The sequence below is a fragment of the Heterocephalus glaber genome, unplaced genomic scaffold (assembly GCF_053883595.1).
Source record: "Heterocephalus glaber isolate CG9 unplaced genomic scaffold, H.glaber_assembly_v1.0 deba00000071, whole genome shotgun sequence".
Classification (NCBI taxonomy): domain Eukaryota; kingdom Metazoa; phylum Chordata; class Mammalia; order Rodentia; family Bathyergidae; genus Heterocephalus; species Heterocephalus glaber.
In genome coordinates, this window is record NW_028258137.1 from 1,579,892 (window position 1) to 1,599,715 (window position 19,824).

The 19,824-nt window shown below is 52.9% G+C and overlaps 1 protein-coding gene across 3 annotated transcripts in view; it reads left to right on the forward strand.

The window, feature by feature from the left end:
* Positions 1 to 19,165, forward strand: part of Usp10 (ubiquitin specific peptidase 10) — a 62,665-nt gene extending 43,500 nt beyond the window's left edge. For 2 of the 3 annotated variants that reach the window (XM_004842724.3, XM_004842723.4), the window contains 10 exons: positions 5,875 to 5,966; positions 6,703 to 6,812; positions 7,207 to 7,262; positions 7,462 to 7,565; positions 9,725 to 9,824; positions 10,552 to 10,729; positions 11,942 to 12,107; positions 13,976 to 14,120; positions 15,536 to 15,601; positions 18,159 to 19,165. In XM_004842724.3, the coding sequence (XP_004842781.3) occupies positions 5,875 to 5,966; positions 6,703 to 6,812; positions 7,207 to 7,262; positions 7,462 to 7,565; positions 9,725 to 9,824; positions 10,552 to 10,729; positions 11,942 to 12,107; positions 13,976 to 14,120; positions 15,536 to 15,601; positions 18,159 to 18,346 (1,205 nt within the window). In that variant the 3' untranslated portion in view covers positions 18,347 to 19,165. The other variant, XM_087198442.1, reaches the window with a different exon arrangement.
* The last annotated feature ends 659 nt before the right edge of the window (positions 19,166 to 19,824 follow it).

Consider the following 19,824-nt stretch of genomic DNA (forward strand, 5'->3'; position numbering starts at 1 on the left):
CTGGTGATGATAACAAGGAAGAGAGGCTGCGGGAGACAGAAAGGAGAAGAGCACAGAATGTCAGCTCTGGGCCGTCACCAAGCCCTAAGAACGGTGAGCACTGTGCACCTTGCATTGGTGTGGATTTTAAGTGGTAATATGACCTCTAAATCCTCATTTTAGGAAAACCAGCTCTTTGTACTGAGGATATACAGCCCTAGCCCTTTTTATTTATTTATTTTGCAACACCAAATTGCTAAGCTGCCCAGGTGGAACTGGGTCTTGGAATCCTGCTGCCTTAGCCTCCTGCAGGGCTAGGATTATAGGTATGTGCCACACTTCTGGCTAGGAAAACAAACTTGCATGCCTAAAAATATGCGCAGGCAGAATCTCAGCTTATAAGAATGTACGTTCATATCACAAGTACTGCTGTTGAGTTTATCAGTCATTTGAGTTGAATCATTGGGCAGCTTTTGTGAGCTTTGTATAAAATCTTGCAACAAAGTGATATTAAGCAGCTCAGTTTTTCTGCCTGTCCACAGATTTCATAAAAAGGTTAAACTTGAATTGAACCTTTCAGTGTTACAGAAATGAAAGGACCAGTGTCGACCTTGTGTCTCTTGAGTCACTGGCAGATCCTGCCTTTGTGTGTCCCTTGTTCTGGGCAGCCCCATGGGCTCTCACTAGGGCCAGGCAGGCCCAGGAGTCCTGAGGAGCTGGCTTCTGGCTTGTGGAGGAAGAAGGGTTGTTACCAAGTCAGCTCTTGAGTGTTTGCCCTAAGGAGGGAACAGTAGACGGACCAGCTCAGGACCTGGGACACTGTCAGCCTCCATAGCCCGCTTCCCCAACCCCCCCCCCCCCCACCTCAGGGCCACCTCCCCTCGTTTTATCTCTGGACTCCACAATTACCTGCCTGTTGGGTTAAGGCTGAGGGTAAAATGGCCCATGGAGCCAGTGACCCATGCTGCAGGAGTGACACTGGAGAAGTGAGCTCACCCTGGCTTGTCTACAAGTCCTGGCTTAGGGATTCTAACTGCAGAGCTCACTCCTTGTGACCGCTCACTTCTGTAGCTGGGTGTTGGCTCTTGACAGGAATTGTTTTGTTAAAATTTGTTTTTCTTTTTGAAAAACAATTCATTTGCTGTAGCACTGGGGATCTACCCTGGGCCTTGCCTATGCTAATCACACATTAGGCCACCGAACTGCATCCCTGGCCCTTTAAAAATTTAAGGCAGGGTTTCGCTAGGCTGCAGAAATACAGAACTCACTGTGTTTCCTGCCTCGGCCTCCGTGGAGTCAGGATTGTCTTTGCACCTGTAATTGTGGAGCGTGCTGGGCAGCTCTGTGATGTGTTAGCTGCTCTAGGAAAAGGCTCAGTGGACAGCATGTTACAAAACTGGGACTAAAGATTTCTGGGGTATTTGGATTGTAAGAGAAAATCCTAGACAATAAAATACTTTTATCTGAATTTTTTTTACAGTCATTCGATTTGAAATGGAACTTCATATTCACAGAATGTTCAGAACTTCAAGTTTTAGGGAATTTAGGTTAATATTGCAGAGACTTGAAATTACTTTTTCAGATCCTCACATTAACTTCCTTTTCCTTCTCTTCCCACCTGTGTCTGTTCTTCTTCCACTGAGGCTTGTGGCCATCGGTGACATGCCGGCCGAACACTTGGCTCTCGCCTGTGGGGAGCCGAGGTGTGAGCCCGGGTCTCTGGCTCGGGAGCCTGGGCTCTGCGGGCCCCGCGGGTGTCTTGACTGTGAGGCGGAGCCAGCTGTGGGCGGGCGGGCTCCTCGGTGTCCCATCCTGTGTGCACTCCGTACAGCGTGCACTCCCAGGGCTGAGTCATGAGTGGCCTCACCTCGAATGTGGTCTGTGGCACAGATAAGGAGGGAACAGACAACAGAGCTGTGTGGGGGACAGAGAAGGCCAGTGGGTCCTTTACCTTGGACAGGGAGGACTCTTGTGCACTCTGAAGTGTGATGGTCGTTTTTGGTTTTGGTTTTTTTTTTTGGTACCTTGGATCAAACTCGGGTCCTTGCGCTTGCGCAGCAGGCGGTGAAACCACTGAGCTAAATCCCCGGCCCAAGCTGTGAGGTCTTATATTTAAGCAACTTCCTATCCAAGGAAAGAGAGTTGTTGCTTCTAGATCAAGGCAAACAGTGACCATGTCTGCTAATATGGAGACAGCGCCAGAGGGACAAGATTGTTTTTAGACACTCAGTCTTGGGTAGAGAATCAGATTCAGGAGCGATAGAAAATACTAACCGTGGAATGATCCTTAATTTTATCTAAGGTGTTTGTTTGTTTGAGTACCAAGGATCAAACTGAGGACCTTGCACTTGCCAGGCAGATGCTGTGCTGCTGAGCTACATCCCCAGCCCAATACTCAGTTTAGCTATTAAAGACCTATACAGAGTTGTTTTAGAGTGACAGTAATCATCAAGGGAAATCCAGGTGGTCGGTATCTCTGCTGTTTTGTGTGTGAAGATTTCTTTTGACATAAGGATGTTGTACCAGAGCACCCCTTCCGGAGGGTGCTAAGGCTTGAGAGGAGCTCCCTGAGCACCTTGTCAAGCTGGGTGCCAGAGACCTTTTCATTCCACTTGGGCCTGAGTTTTTGCTCTTTTGCTTTGTGGAGGTCCTGTTGTTCGCAGTTACTGAACAGACTGCTAGAGGGTGCTGCAAGATTTAGACTGAAGCTGCTTTTTCTCTTTTTTGTACCAGGGAATCGAACTCCGGACCTTGTGCTTGTAAGGCAGGTGGCAGAACCACTGAGCTACATCCCCGGCCCTTAAGCTGCCTTTTTATCTGCCTGTTCCTCAAATCAGCAAGCAGAAGCCAGTGTGGGCAGGCAGGTTCTGGGAAGGGGTGGTGTAGAAGCAGTGGCGGTCCGACCTGTGTGCACTTTCTCTAAGTAAGTGCTGGAAAGAAGGCTTCCTAGGGCCAGGGATTTAGCTCATTGGTGCTGCCGCCTGCCTCACAGGGGCCAGGTTATGAGTTCGATAATTTTTTTGGCACCAAAAAAATAAAAAGGAAGCTTCATAGCTGACTTTAGGTTTAGAACCATAGCTGGCTTTAGGTTGGATCGTCCTCTGGCTCCTCTGGCTCCGCCATGCTAGAATGCTGCAGCTGCCAGTTGTTCAGGCTGTTACCAGCCGCAGCCACTTAGGAGCACTAGGAGGCCCATTCTCAGGTGGCCGTAGTGCAGCCAGGCCTCGATGGCTTGCACCAGCATCCCTTCTGGATGGTGTTAGCTTTGTCAAAAGTGGTTTTTCCTGTAACTGAAACTAAGTCCAAAGTACTCTGAACTGTTTGCGATCAGATTTTTGAGTGTTCAAACAGTGGAGCCAAACACAGTGGCGCACCTGTGACCCCCGCCCTCTGGAAGGCTCAGTCCGGAGGGTCACAAGTCTGAGCCCAGCTTTGGCCACTTAAGTGACTTAGCGAGAGCCTGTTTCAGAATGAAAAAGGCTGGGAATCTATTTCAGGGTGGGGGCCCTGGTTTTAAAAATAAAAACCATACCAACTTAACCTAGGAGGGAGGCTTCAGACAGAGCAGTCCTGGTCCTGGTTGCTTCCTTTTCGTTTCCCACCGGTGTCTGTGCTGCACCCAGCCCCACCAGACTGCCTGTCTTACCAGCAGGAGAACCGAAGGCCTGTCTCCTGCCAGGTGCACCCGCCTTGGCCTCGATTCAGTTCCTTCCTCCTGTGGCCTTGACTCCAGCCGAGCAGTGCGTGCTCACTTTGCTCCCCAGGGCCTTGGACACATTGCTCCTCCCGCTGCCGTGTCATCAGACACACACTTCCTGCCCTGCTGGGCCTGTGTGTGCCTATGGGAGGGGAAAACTGAACTCACAATCTGATAGAGGCTTAGCACACGCATGCTGGTGTCCTCTCAGTACCCCTGCCAGCCCCTAGGACAAACCCACTGTCACCTCGGCATGCAAACACAGCACGAGCCCTCCCGCCAGGCCTGTCGCTTTTGGCCACGTCACTGGTTTGTGAGCTGCCGGAGAGCAGGGCTGCCATGTAGCTGTGTGTGCCCGCTGGCTCAGCAGGTGTCCTTCGCCGTCAGCAGAAGGCAGCGAGTCATTTAACAGAGCCCCTGTGGTAGGAAGGCTACTCGCTTTACATCTTTTCTTGGTGATTGCATGAAAAGTTAATTGTTAGACAGAAAAATACTGTGGCAGGTTGGTGGCTGGACGCTGCCATGGGAGGTTGTGCCTCTGCACTAGGGAGTCGGTGTGTGCTGGAAACACAGGTTTGTGCTGTTGTGCAGCATGGGCCAGACATTATAGAATGTTGCAGTGCAGCTCTTAAGACAAGTGTAAAAGTCCCGTATAAGTACAAGATCTTAGGCTTGTGGCCAAAGGTAGGTGGCTAAAACTTTACCAAGAAAAGTTTTTCTTTTTCTGTACCGGGGATCAAACTCGGGTCCTTGTGCTTGCGAGGCAGGCAGCGGAACCACTGAGCTACATCCCCGGCCCCCATAAAAAGTTTAAAAGTGGATTTCGATCCCCAGTACCAAAAAAAAAAAGTTTTAAAGTGGAACCCAGTATATATTGGAGAAGAAAGTGCGGCCTCTGGATCCAGGCTCACAGGTTGGTTCGGTTACGTGGCCTTAGTTTTCTCATCTGTGAAGGGGGCACGGTCGTGGTGCCTCTGACAGGGCTGTGAGTGATGATTATGAATAATGTGGATGAAGCTCCACACGAAGCTCGTGTCTTCCCTTCCCATGCACACAGGCCCCATCTCCCTGGCAGTCACCAAGTGGGATCTTGGGGTTCAGGTCCGTGACGGACCTGCTCACGGGTCAGGGCCCAGGGCTGTGCTCCTCAGAGGGAGGAGAAGGGCTGTCCGAGCTCAGCCTAACTGAGGAGTCCCACTGGGCTCTCAAGCCTGGAGGGTCTCCCTTTGTGTGCAGGGGGCCGTGTGAAAATTACTCCCCACCGTTCGTCAGAAGAGGGAAGGTGTGGAGTGTGCGTGTTGGTACTGGAGCTGCTCCCAACTTGTGTGTGAGCCCGAGACCTGCCAGTACAACTGTGTTAGGAAAGGAAGACTTTCTCGTCCCACCTCAGTGGGTGCTCCTGTCAGACGTATGCCTGGTCAGGTTTCTTTCCCGCTGTGCCCCTTACCAGCCAGAGAGGCAGGTAGCGTGGCCCAGCCCGGTGGGCCTGGCCATGCCACCCTTACCCTGTAGCTCACAGCGAGCAAAGTATCTCGGATGGTTATTTGTATAGGAGCGGCGTTCAGTCAGAGCCTTCTTAAAACTGGAAAGAGCCCTGTGTGCGGGCGAATCTGAGGATACAGAGCTTGCTTGCGTGAAGAGATGACAGTGTATGAAACAGTCACCACATTGGACTTCTGATGGAAAAACACAGTAATATAGGAGACGCTGTCCCCAGAGGACTGTCTTAGGGAGCAGCCACCAACCACCCCTGATGTGGGGTGTGGCATTGGTGGTTAGGGATTCAGAGATGGAGACTCAGGTTCCACACCAAAATCCTTCTGTGCGCAGTGTCCGAGGGACCTGCTTGTCACCAAGGCAGGCCCTGCTGCCAGCACTGCAGGGGAGATGCCTGCAGCGTCTGTCTGTTCTCCAGCACTGGCACCCTGCAGTTTGCTTCTCATTAAAATCGCCACTTACATTCCCATAGGAAGATAGATAAATATTAGCATTTGCTGGGAAATAGTAATTGAAACACATTTTTATCATTAATGTACTTGACGCAGAATTGAATGAAGCTTAACAACATGGATTTTCTTCGGATGTGTGCTTTTTTTGAAGGGAGTGCTAACAGTCTCCCAGACTAGCACATTTTGGTGGATTTAAATGTTACTCACAGGATGTTATTAACTTCTTAAATATGCTTCTCACTCTTTCAGAGTTACTGGAGAACGTAACCCTAGTACATAAGCCAGTGTCATTGCAACCCCGCGGGCTGATCAATAAAGGAAACTGGTGCTACATTAATGCTGTATCCTTCTTGCACGCTGTCCGGGGCCAGCTCACTGCCGCCGTCCCCTCTGGGTGCTTTGGCTTGGTGCGGCTTCCACGAGGCCACTAGCCTGAATGTGGGATCCAAAAAAACTTGGTTCGGTACCTGCTCTGCCTAACTGGCTCATGGACAGGATTATTCGTGACCCCAGCTTCTCCAAACCTGCGCAAAAAGAGGATTTTTGACCTGAGTGACAGAAGCGGGCCAGTTTTATTCTCATCAGCATGGTCCCAAAGAGCAGGGCACAGTGGCCACTTGGGGCTGGAAATTTTGTCCTAACCAATTTGGTGATTTTGGTTGCATCAGGTACTTGAATGTAACCCTGACTGCACAGCAGATCCTCATGTGGATTTTGTTGGGCCGTTACCCTGCCAGTTAATGGTTTATTCCTTTTTGTGTTACTTATCAAAGTAGTTCAGTGTCCTTGACCTATGTAGGTTTTGTTTTCTCATTTTTTTGGTACCAGGGATCGAACTTGGGTCCTTCGTTTTCTCATTTTTTGAGACAGGGTCTCTATTCAGCTCTGGCTGGCCTTGTATGCTACATAGCGCAGACTGGCCTTAAATTTGTGGTCCTCCTGCCTCAGCCTCTTGAGTGCCAGGATCACAGACCTGACCACCACACCCAGCTTGAGTTTTACTGGCTGTGCTGACTGTGCCGGGGGAGCTGGCTGTGCCTGTTGCATTCCTTCACATTCCTTACTGCCGACGTTTAGACTCTGCAGGCGTTGGTCGCTTGCCCTCCGATGTACCACCTCATGAAGTTCATTCCTCTGTACTCCAAGGTGCAGAGGCCTTGCACGTCGACGCCCATGATAGATAGCTTGTAAGTAAGACGCTTAATGCGTGTGGAGGGGCGGGCTTTCCCCTCTGAGAATTAGAATTGGAATGGTTGAGCAAAGCGTTCAACTTCCTACAAATGAATTCTATAGTTCTTTTCAAGAAATGTGCTGTTCTTGGTTTTATTGAAGCTAACAGAAATGGAATCGGAACAATTTGTCTGTGTTCTCTAGACTCAGTAGAAAACATTGCAGTATTTAACTGGCTTAAAATATACTGAAAGTGTACATGGTCAGGCATAAGAATTCACTAGTCATTACAGTGCTGGTCACTATCATCTGCCGAGTTCATCGTAATTAATATTCTGCTTAGCCAGCAAGGCTGGTTGGGGAGAGTGCATCTTTTCTAAAATGTCCTGCTTCCCTTTCCCCCGAATTTAGTGTTCGGCTAATGAACGAGTTTACCAACATGCCTGTGCCTCCGAAGCCCCGCCAAGGTGAGTGAAAATGGGGACTTCTGCTGCCACTGCATGTTGGGAGTTACGGAGTCACTAGTGTCACCAGATTTGGGGAATTCGATCTCGTTGGTGGCCACACTTGTGCTCTTAGCCTCGGGGGGCGGGGGTGGAGAGGGGTTGATTCTGCACTTATAATGTCCTCTTAGATGGGAAACTCTGTGTCCTGTTCCTACTGCAGCTCTTGGAGATAAAATCGTGAGGGACATCCGGCCTGGAGCTGCCTTTGAGCCCACGTACATTTACAGACTCCTGACCGTCATCAAGTCGAGCCTGTCTGAAAAGGTCTGGGCCCGCTCCGACGGGGCTAATGGAAAGCACTGCCTTTGCTTGCCTTTGTCTGGTAGCTGGTGCTGGCTTAGCGTCCGCTCTCCGTCTCCAGTGCTGTAATTTGGTGGGTGTTCAGGACTGAAGCCTAGGTTGATGGTGGAGTCCCTCGATTGGATGAATTGAGAGTGTGCCAGTCCTCATGACTGGGCCTAGCTCATGTGACATCCACTGTGCACCAAGTATTGTTCTAAGCACCAGCGCCATGAGCAAAGTGTGATTATTGTGGCTCTGTTAGAGTCCACAGAGGTGAGGCCATCGTCGGGCCACGTTGGGGCCACACAGCTCATCAGCGCTGCCTCACGGCTGGAGTGGAGTGCTGCTGTGCTCACCGCTCAGACCTTCACAGCTGCTAAATGCCCCTGGGCCTTGGCTTAGGTTCTTCACCCTACACTTCCATACCAGAGGCTTGGTGCCAGCAAGCAAGGGTCCGTACTGATGGCCCTGCTGCTTCTCAGGTGCGCAGCAAGCACCCTTAGCATAGCAGGCAGCAGCGTTTCTGTCTTCGCTGGTGGAGGTGGCGAGGAGTCTGTACAAGCAGTTGAGGTCATGCTTAGGGAGACACAGTCAGGAAGACCAGTGGACAAGATGCCATTTAAACTGGTGAGTCCTGTTGGAACTGCACACTCTGAAGAACGATGCGTGCCCAGGGCAGCAATAGTGGACACCACAAGGGACAGCCCAGAGTTTAAGCTTTTAAAATGCTCCTAACACAGCTTTTGTGTTGAGTTGGATTGTTGTCCAGGTAACAGGAGACGTGCCGTGTTTGCTAGGGACTCAGAAATGCAGTAAAGCTGCCTTCTGCCTGCCAAGCACTCACCTTCCAGGGCCGGATTAGCACAGCCACAAGCACAGATGACAGATGCGCATGCGCAAACAGGATGAAGGCTGCCAGTTTAGGGGCCAAGGTGGGGGCGCTCAGGGAGGGCTTCCTGAGCTGAGCCCTCCGGGACTGTGCTCCGAGGGAAGCAGTGCTGAGACCAGAAGTATCTTTCTGAAGTGACTTTAATGTGTTGAGATCCCCAAGAGCACCCTTGGGCATGGTGACTCACTGGCAGGACTCAGGCTGGTACACTTGTGGTTCTGGTTTATTACAGCAGGAGGATCCAGAGCAAATCAGGACAGGGGAAACGCACATGGGCGCCATCTGGAGGGCTCCCTGGTTCTTCCCCTGAAGCCGTCCCGCAGCGCAAGACTCCCCCAACATCACACCGTGACAGCAGGTGTGGGGGTGGCCTCCCAGGGGCACGCTAGAGACACAGCTCCCCCTGCCTAGCTTGAACCTAACTTCCGAATGTCCAGAAGGAAGACAGATCTTCAGCCAAAACCACATTGCTTATACAGTGTAGGCACAGTTCCTTACCAGTTCATGGATTGGCGGGAAACCCTAAAATCCAGATTCCCAGACATGCTCTGTGGCCAGCCGGCTGAGCAGGCTGTTGCTGGGAGGGTGGCCCCGGCTCGCCCTCACTGCACACGTGTGGTGCCTGCTCACTCCAACCAGCTGTCCATGGCTGGATCTGTTTGGAGAGAGCAGACCTCCAGGTATAGCCTGCTCATTGACCTGGAGTGGAGGGGCGTGTGGACCAGGCCAGGCAGGTGTGTTCCAGGAGCGCAGTCAAGCCTGCCCAATGAGTCAGCTTCGCAAGCCAGCCAGGGCCTGGAGAGCCAACATGAGCCTGTGTGTGCATGCATGCAATACAGCCTGCGGCCGATGTCCACGCAGCTTCCGCACATGGCCCAGTCCTCTCCCCAGTGCAGTGGGCACACGCGGCTGGGAGTGCACAGTTGCTGTGGGCGTGTGCCGAGGGCCTGCGCAGCACGTTCTGCGTCACTGATACAGAGAGGCGACTGTTAAGTAACTGTACTGTTGCTAGGAGCTAATATGTATTCATTGTAGGGAAAATCTAAAACACAGAAAAACATAAAGAAGGAAATTTAAATCCCCAGGTGTCCTAGAGCTAAGTGTTGGACTGTTCCTCCCCTCCGCTTCCCCCAAGGACTGCAGTCCAGAGCCCTCCTGGCAGTTTGCGAGCTGCTGCCTCAGCGGACGAGCCGTGGTCCCAGGGCCTGGGCAGTGGTCACTTCATCAGTGCCATCGCGTTTGTCCTCGCCAGGGTCGACAGGAAGATGCTGAGGAGTACCTGGGCTTCATCCTAAACGGCCTGCACGAGGAGATGCTGAGCCTGAAGAGGCTCCTCTCACCGGACAGTGAAAGTAGGTTCTTTCTCTGCACGCTGCGCCTGGCCGTCCTCCTAAGTTTTGTGTTAAGCAAAGGTTGCAGCTCATTTCTGTGTTGTCACCTCTCCCCTTCCCATGCTCATTTGCCCATCAGAAATCCTCCTTTACTTCCTGAGATGACACCAGTTATTTTTACATTGGTAGCTCTGTACCCTTGATAATGTTTTACTTGGCTAAATTGAAGTTTATCCAGAACCTCTCATGTTGATTCCTTCAGTTTTAATTCAGAAATGATCATGGGTACAGAAAAGCTTTAGAAAGAATGGTCTGGGGAATCCCCACGTGACTGCGGGAGTCTGCATTCTTCGCATACCCTTATTATTATCTCTTTGCACACACACTCACACAGAGTGTGTGTTTACATTCTCCCGGGATGAGTGGACTTGGGCCTCCATGCCAAAGCCTGCACCCCCACCCCGAGGGTCAGGGACCTGGCCCATAGAACCGCAGCCCCCAATCTAACTCGGACTTCTAACTGCTTCCCCGTGCATCTCACAGGCTCTGCTTGGCCCAAAAGCGTCCTCCACAGCCAGTCCAGGGACACTGCCCTGGCTGCGTGGGTTGCTGAGAGTTGGTGTAGACCATACCCTGAGTCTGTAGAATGCTGTTGACACATCTGTCCCCCAGTTCCCTCCAGGCCTGGCTTGTTGGTGTGGTCTGATGTCCCCATCAGTGGCCGCCTGAGCACACCTTCTCATTCCAGAACTCACGGTTTCCAATGGGCCCAGAAGCCCCTTGCCCAAGGACGCAGCACAGCAAGAGCAAGGTGAAGGCAGCGAGGAGGAGTGGGAGCAAGTGGGCCCCAGGAACAAGACGTCGGTCACCCGCCAGGCGGATTTCGTTCAGACCCCAATCACTGGCATTTTTGGCGGACACATCAGGTTTATGATTTTCTGGAATAATTAGTACTTGCCCGTTCCAGGGTTTGCCATCCTGCCAGCAGGGGAGGCGTGAGCACTGTCCTGCCACCTTGTGCCCTGGCACCGCTGCCTGCTGTGTGCTGGTCCTGCTGCTCCCTGGGGATTTCCTCTGGCCACTTCTCCAGGGCTCGAGGGCCACAGTGTCTCTCCGGCCTCAGCTGCTCGCTGCTGCATAGTAAGAGAAAAGCAGGCTAACTGAACAGTTAAAAGAGAAATTCACAGACCCATTGGGGGCATTTCGTGTGTTTTATTAACTTTAGAGCCCACAACATGAAGTTATGACACTCAGATGGTTTCCACAGAGAAGCAGGCGACATATCCTTCATCTCACATAATTACCCTTTTTGTTGTGTTATTGCTGCTGTCCCTGAAGTCTGTGTGCTCAGATGGGGCTCAGCAATCCTGATCTCCCTGGGTGGAGACACCTAGGCAAGGTCCCCCGGCCCCTGTGCCATGAAGCCCAGGGACCTGTCCACACTGCTCCATTCTGCTTGCAAACCAGGCCATTCAGACTGCCGGCATGGAATCTCCTGCGAACTCCTAGAGGGTGTCTTTGCTGAGGCTGAATAAGAAGCACCAAATGTAAAATTTTTTACTCAGAAAAAGAAAAATGAAATGAAAAACCAACTAAGAAAACAAAGTTGAACTGGCAGCCTTCTTGGAAGGGTGGTGGCCTGTCTTCCTGGGAGACAGCTTGTTTTTATTCTCCACTCCCTATCCCCCTTCTTTTGCGCGTCATTTTGTAGGGGGAAAATGCTGTTAAAAATACTGTTTACCTTGGGGTTTCCTCTATTTTATTAGAACAGGCTACGATACTTTGAAAACATGAAGTGTCAGCAGTTTGAGGCCGTGGGAAGATAGTCGCATTTATTAACTGGTGCATTGAATCGTAGTGTGGTCCGGCAGTGCAGGAATTTGGAAGGTGAAATGTTTCCTTCCAGAGCGCTCAAGTGAGGGTATCTCAACAGGCAGATTTAGTTGCTAATACTGAGGGGTGGTGTTCAGCAGGTAATTACTGTTGAGTGTATTTTTGGCTTTTCTGTTGTCTCCAGGCTTCTGAAAGTGATCCCGAGTAATCTGAATTTCCGTGTTTATTCCTCTTCTTCTGTTGGTTAACCCTAAGGGAAAGTAGCAAGGAGTGGGCTCTTACACTGTTTTGCTTTCAATCCCTAGGTCGGTGGTTTACCAGCAGAGTTCAAAAGAGTCTGCCACCCTGCAGCCATTTTTCACATTGCAGCTGGATATCCAGTCTGACAAGATACGCACCGTGCAGGATGCGCTCGAGAGCCTGGTGGCGAGAGAATCTGTCCAGGGTTACACCACGAAAACCAAACAAGAGGTGCGGCCCTGCTGGTCTGGAGCTTTGGTCCCTAGCCATTCTGGGAAGATGGGAAGAACACAGAATTAGGGACGAGGGGGAATAGGTTGCAGCTTCACCTCTCCCAGCAGTTGCTTAGTTTGTTTGGACAGAACATTTGCACGATTCTAGCGTGGCATGGTCGGAGAGATGACCCAGCCAGCACTTAGCTGTCAGGATGGGCATGGACTCCAGCTCCCTCTGAGTCGGTGATCCTGAGCTGCATGTCGTTTTCTGGCATCTAATCACAGTTTCACGAAGTCAGCACTGCCTCTGAGTAGCTTGTTTATATTCTTGGTTCGTGGCAATTTATTAGATTAGTTAGGGCCTCTCAGCACATCTGTTTTGCATTTGACTATAGATCTTCAAGGACATGGAGGCTAGAAAGTCATTGTTCAGATGCAAGTTGCCCTTCCATTTGATCTGAAAGGAGAGTGACTTTGAGGCTCTACCAGGTTCCAGCTCAGGTCGCGGCCAGCATCCGGGAGGGACAGCCCGCTCTGCTGAGGTGGCCCGGGCCATGTGGAGGGAGAGCCCTGGCATGTGGGAGGTGGGTGCTCCTGTGGAGCTGTGTGTGAACCACTTTGTGGCTCCACATACCACAGCCGGGTGGTGTGTCCCATCCTGTGGCTTGTGCCAAATGGAGGAGGGCAGTGGGGATCCTCAGCCTGTCCACAGCTGGCCCCTCACTCTGGACCGGCCGAGCCACTCTCCAGGCCTAGCTGTGCACTGTGTGTTCAGACGCACACAGGGAGCCCACGACAGGAAGCCGGCCACTGTGAAAGTGAGCAGGGGGAGAAGGGTCTGGCAGGAGGGCGGCAGCAAGGAGGGCTGCTGCTCTTCCCAGCAGGGCTGGGGTGGCTCCCGGGGGCAGAGAGCAGATGTCCCAGGGAGGAAGTGGACAGGCAGCTGGGCCTCAGGTTGAGTCTGTGCTCAGCATGGAATAGGCCCTGGAGGTAACTGGGCCTGGTCTCCGGCACACCTGCCTGAGCTCAAGGGTTCTGCATGGGTGCAGGGAAGCACGGCATTTGTACCCCTGGGTCTGATGGGAGGGGAGGCAGGCCTGGGAAGGCGTTGGGCTCAGGGCACCCCTGGCGCTGACTCCCGTGCCAGCCTTGCCTAGCCAAACGCCGACTCCTGCACCTCCAGCTGGACACGTGCCTGTCCCCAAAGAGTGTGCACTCCTCGGTGTGTTACTATCTTTTGGATGGTTAGTTTAAAAACTATTTCTATCAAAAGAATATTCTAAGTCAATAACAGGTTATTTTGTCTGTTTATTATGAGATGAGAGCTTGCTGTATTGTCCAGGCTGGCCTCGAGCTCATGGCAATCCTCCTTCCTCAGCCTCCCAAGTGCTGGGATCACAGGTGTGCACCGCCACACCTAGCCCGGCATCGCAGAGTTTTAAGCAGAGTGACACAGACACATTTTACTTTCAGGAACCTGGCTAAAAAAAAGAAAAGAGAAACCTGGCTTTATTTAGAAGCAGCATCCATTAGAGTACTTCAGGGCGCATTAAATTGATAAAACCAGACTGTGATGAAACTGAAAGGAGGGCTAAATAGCTGGGGCTGTTTAAAACATCTGATTGAAAAACACCTTGGCATCAGCTGTGTCAATTCCACGAGAGTATGGCGCATGCCTCTTTCAAGCTCCCCGACTTGGCTTTTCCCTCTGATGCTGCCTTGTTACGGGGGCCGCGGAGCACAGCTCTCCACTGGAGTGTGGTGACTCAGGCCCCAGGGCGGCCTGGCCTGTGTGGGGTACCGTGTCCCCACGCCGGGGCAGAGGCCAGTGTGCGCTGCTGCGGTCAGATGGGTCAGCACATCCCGCTGTGCTCCGTGTCCTAGGTGGAGATCAGCCGGCGGGTGACTCTGGAGAAGCTGCCTCCTGTCCTTGTGCTGCACCTGAAGCGCTTCGTGTATGAGAAGACTGGCGGCTGCCAGAAGCTGGCCAAGAACATCGACTACCCCGTGGACCTGGAGATCAGCAGGGGTAAGGCTGTCCCCAGCCAGCCCGGCCGTGCCCTTTGCCTGGCTTCCCTCATCTTAAACTTCCTGACTCTGAGAGACTTTCATAGTCACACCGTCCTTAAAATGGCTTTTTAAAAATAGAAATGAAAATGAACAAACCCTATAATTTTGCTAGATCAGAAAAATAGTTGCTTTTGTCCACCAGAAAGACCTAGCTTTTCATTGAACAGCGTCTTAGGAATGGGTGGGTAACGCTTGTCCTAGACCGAGTCAGGGCTGCTGTGCTGAGCAGTCTGGTTGCACAGCAGCGGGGGCTGCTCCGTGGCAGTGGCACTCCGACCCACACGTGTCCACGGGCAGCCGGTGTAGCGGTTTCATTTCATTTTATTTTATTTTTGGTACCGGGGACCGAACTCTGATCCTTGCACTTTCGAGGCAGGCGGCAGAACCACTGAGCTAAATCCCCAGCCCCAGGTGTAGTGGTTTTAGAGCGCTGTGCCGCAGCTGTCTTTCTGAGCACAGCTCGGGGCGCCCGGGCCGTCCTACTGCTGAAAAGATAGAACACAGCTTAAAGAAACGTTATTCTCAAAAGCTTCAGAATTTGTGGGAAACATAGAGAGGTGAGGCTTGATGGGGAGTGGGGCAGGCCTGAGGGGACATGCGGATGGCACTGGTTGGGGACAGAGAGGAGGGGCTGGCAGCCTTGCGGCCCGTGCTGAGGAAGCAGCCCGTCTGCTGTCCTCCCTGGCTGGCCCCTTGGGCCCCTCTGCTTGCTTCCTTCCCGCCAGCGGTCCCCTGTGCAGCAGCGGCTCTGGCCTGCTCCCAGGACCCTGCTGGCCAGGCGTGAGGCCGAAGCCCATCACCTGTCCCTGCCTCTCAGCGGTGGCATCGTGTGGTGTGTGTTCCTTCACGCTCTGCTTTGTCTCTGGAAGCCCAGAGCACAGACAAGGTCCTGGCTGCTTCCCGCCTCTCACCCGCTCGTCCTGTGCTGAGCGAGGGCTGTGGGGTGCAGCTTACACTGTACAGAAGGAAGATGACACGTGTGGGGACAAGAGGCCACGGCGAGGGCGCTGGGCGGGAAGTGGAGAAGGCGCCCCGCGGCTCGGAGCTCTTCCTGGCCCTCGGACGCCGCTTCCGGGAAGCCAGCCTCATGCCCCGAGAGCGGAGCCCTGTGGCCGTGATCGGACGCAGTGGGAGTCCTGGTTCCTAGGTGTCCCTGGTGTTTGGGGTCTGCAGCCTTTTGCTTTCCACTCTTTAGAGCATCTGTTTCTCAGGTGCTTCCAGCGTGAGCTCCTCAGCGCTGTGTTGGGTCTGCTGTGGACTGTGTCACCACACTGCAGACTGACATCCCTGTGGAGCCACCGGGCCATGGCTTTGTTACTCAGAGCTTCTTGAAGTCTTTTTATAAATGGGTCCTGTTGGTGTTTTGTTTTTCAGAACTGCTTTCTCCAGGGGTTAAAAATAAGAATTTTAAATGCCATAGGACCTACAGGCTCTTCGCAGGTAAGTGACTTTGTACCGTGCTGCTTCCTTATTAAAGTGGTGAGAAATGAGTTCACATCGAGGCGCCTTCGAGCTGTGATGCACTGAACGTGGAGAACGGTGTGCTGTGTTGAGCGTGCCGGCAGAGCTCGCAAGCCAGGAGGCCTGCTGAGTGTCTCCACCTGAACTTGAGAGCCTAGCGTTCGCCGAGCGCCATCTGGCCCTTCGCTGGCCCTGTGCCGGCCCTGGCCCCCCGGCAGTGAGTGCTTCTGCTGAAAAGTCACTATGCCAGAGTCGGCAGGGCAGGTGCCCTCAGCCAGCTAGAGTGCATCCCAAGCCGGCGTCCCCACGTCCCCGTGTCCCCCAGTTTGTGGCACCGGCTCCTTGGTTGCCACGCTCCCTGAAGTCTGCCAGAAGGGCGAGTGGCACACACCCATCGCCACTGGGCAGGCCTGATTCTCTCACCCCCTGGCCCAGAACTTCCCGCCAGGCTGGGTTTTCTTCCAGACTTTTCCCTTTCCTCCCATCTTCTGTCCAGAGAGCCCCAGTCTTCTGAACTCCATTGAGTCTTTACGTCTTTGATTTGCAGCAGTTTGTTTGCTTTTCTGGCTGTGTTTCTTAGAGTTTTCTAGCTTCTCCTTTGTGTCTTTTTGTGTTGCCTCTGGCAAGCCTGTTTGTGTTTAAAAATCAAGCCTGCCACTGTGGCTCTCGCACTCTGATCAACCGTTTCGGTACAGTTTGCTCTCGGTAGCCGTCCTGAGAGGTGCATGTGCTTCCCTTTATGGAAGGATTCCCCACACTCGAGGAGAGAAGTCAGTCTTCTGTGGCCTGCAGGGCCGGCAGACCCCTGTCTGCCTCAGCTGCTCCCGTGCTCCTAGGAAGTCTGATTGGGTCCTGGCCTGCGTGGATGTCCTCAGCTCTCCTGGCCTCCCGAGCCCACCTCAAGCTCCTTCTCTGCACCACACCGGCGTAGTCCTGGGCAGGGTTGGGGAGTCCTTGTCTCTGGGTCCAGGGCCCCGGATGAGTGCAGGCCCTCCCCACCTGCCCTCTGCACCCTAATCTTGACTCTTGTCTTGGAAATAAGGTCACCAGGCTGCTTAGAATTCTCTGTAAAATGTGAGTAAAGAATTATTTTTTTAAATGGTTCTGATTGTGGGACTGAGGAAAATTAAATAATGTGCATTCTCAAAAACGAAACTTTGAAGAGCTTTCACAGACTGGTCCTCCATTGTGGTCCTGTTGGTGGGGTCGCCAGCAGGGCTGTGGTGTCCCCTGGCTGCTCTGAAGAGCCCAGGGTGCGGCGGCGCACAGCTCTGCTGAAGCATCTGTGGCCATGTCCCGGGGACACAGACCCACAGCCTCAGGCCCTGGCATCCTGCCACACAGTCACTGAACAGTGTGCAGCTTGGAGCTGGAAAGGAGGACAGAGTTCCAAAGCAAATCTGGGGTCCCTTTGTCAGTCACCCGGATCCCTGGGCCCCACATGGCGTCTCCTTGAGTCTGTGGCCAGGGAGCGACAGCACCTCTTGGCACACCCCTGCCGTCCTCTAGCCCTGGGGTCCCTGCCCTGGGTGGCCCTGTGGCCACATCTCAGTGCTGGGGCTTGTCCCCCGGACGCCGTGGGTCCTCACACCCGCCCAGGCCCACGTCCCCCGGCCACTGGCTCTGCTCCTGCCGCGGAGGGGAGCACATCGCCCAGAGAGCCTCTGGGTCTGAAGCCTTGACCAGGGCTTCTTGGTTGGGCTACAGGGTTTTAAAAGAAGTAAGTAACGAGTGGTATTTTTATCTATTAAGACCGCTGTAGGAAAATGAGCGGTCCCTGGCGCGGCCTCTGCAGGGTCCCCACAGCTCCGGCTCCGCCCGCACTGCTGTGGGCCTCCCGTGCCCCGCTCCCCGCTCCCCACAGGCCACGCTCTCCTCGCCCTGCAGGTGAGCCGGAGGCGAGCTCAGAGCCACACTGTCAGAGAGAGCCTCTCGGGGCCTTCTCTTCCCACCCCGCTGCCCACAGCCGGGGGCCTGGCTGGGACCAGAGCCCTGGGTGGCGGGGCCGCCTCAGCTCTTCCCACGCTTTCCACCCGAGCAGGCTGCTCCTCCGCCCGAGGAAGAGCGGTTCCAGCACGATCTGCCCATCACTGCCCTCCTTCCCGCCAGTGGGCAGAGTCTTGATTTTTCCATTTTTCACTGACGCCGACACCCTGACCTTTGTCTAGGGTTCACATGGTGTCTTGAGGACAGCGTGGAAATGGAGTTGGCCAGAGGCCAGGGCACGGGAGGAGTGTGTGTGGGTGTCCAAGGGCGATGGCTGTGGAGGTCTGCGTGAGGCTAGGTGTTTGGAGAGTTCTTAATGTGTGTGTATCTTAGGTGCTGTGTGTGAGAGAAGGCGTTTTACAGAAGTACATGTATGTACGGAATGTGTACATGCATACGAGTGCACACCCGCAGACTTAGACACAGATGCACCGTCCGTGTAGGATCCATCTAACCAGCTTTCTGTCCTAAGTCGCCTGCGGCCTCATGACCCACACCTGCTCCGCACCCTGCAGGCGTGCGCGCTCACAACCCCGGCGGTCTCTTGCAGTGGTCTACCATCACGGCAACAGCGCCACGGGCGGGCACTACACCACCGACGTCTTCCAGATCGGGCTCAACGGCTGGCTGCGCATCGACGACCAGGTGGTCAAGGTGATCCAGCAGTACCAGGTGCTGAAGCCCGCCGCCGAACGCACCGCCTACCTCCTGTATTACCGCCGTGTGGACCTGCTGTGACCTCGCGTGCCGCGTGTGTGCCTCCAGCCGCCTTGTAGGGCTCCGGCTCACTGACTTCTGCCTCGTTAGTGGCTCCTTAGAGAGATTCCCTTCTGCAAAAGTGGGCTAGAGTGGAAAGATGCTGTGGGATTTGTGTGCAACATAGTTTATGTTGACTTCTTACTTCCAAATCAGAATCATTTGGTTGAAACAGACTGTCGCTTGATTTAAGAAAATACACCAAAACCCATAATTCTGAAATAATGCTGATTCCTGATAGAAGAAAGGGAAACTTGCATTTGATTCCCAGTTTAATTGCTTAATAGAATAAATCTACACCAGCAACTCTTGTAAATTTGTGAAAATGAATTTTATCTTTCCTTAAAGAATAAATTTTTTAATCCACCACACTTTCCTCCCCTACCCTTTAGTTTTTGATAAATGATAAAAAATGAGCCAGTTATCAGAGAAGTAGTTCTTCAAAAGAAAAATAAACACAAAAAATAAGTTGCTGGTTCCTAACAGGAAAAATACATTTTAATAACTGCAATGAAACACTGCTTACATACACGTTGCAGATCGAGTATTTGGAGTTAAAAGATGTTAGTCTACCTAGATGGGTGATTGTAACTTTATTGCCATTAAGATTTCGAATTGCTTTCATGCTTCTGTGTACACATAATGAAACACGGGCAAAACACTGAAGATTGGTATTTCCTGAAATCTGCTCTCTCATTCTGCTGTCTGCCCCTCTAATGCTGCGCCCCACTTGTACACAGTTAGTGATACCTAGGAGTATAAAGTTGTCGCCCATCAATAAAGTCACGAAGTTGGTTTAGAGTTGTGTGTGTTTCTTTGTGTGAGTGCCCTCCCAGTGATGGGTCTGTGGGCCGCAGCCCCACAGGGCCCCCAGGGACAGGGCCAGGGTTAGAGTCCCCCACTGCTCTGCTTGGGGAAGGAAGCTCTTGGATCCTCGGATGCAGGCACAGGGAGGTTTTCCTCCTTTCTTTCCTCCTTCCATTGTTTCTCTACCCGGCAGTTTCAGGAGCACCGGGAGTGGTTTTCCGTCAAGGCCAGGCATCCTTATGGGGCAGCTCCTGGCTGCGGGGAGCTCTAGATGGGAGGGACAGAGAGAGGGCAGCTTGGACGAGGTGGGGTGCCCGCAGTGGGCTCCCAGCTGCCTGCTCCCCACCCCTCGCCAGATCTCAGTGCAGTCAGAGTCTTTCTCTACCTTTCCTGTGTACCACCTGGCATTCCTAACTGTAGCTTTGTGTCACCTGTGTCAGAAATAGCTTACTTTGTCAGCTCAGTGCACTACTGTCATCCTCTTAGCCCCCTTACCTGGTCAGAACCCAGTTCTGGTTTGCTTGGCTGAGTTATAGTCATATCATAATCAGCTGCTCGTTACCATAACACAGTTCCTGTGGAACATACGGGGATTGGAAGCCAAAGGGGCTTTGGGGCAAGCAACCCACACCCACAATAACCCAGCCAAATGC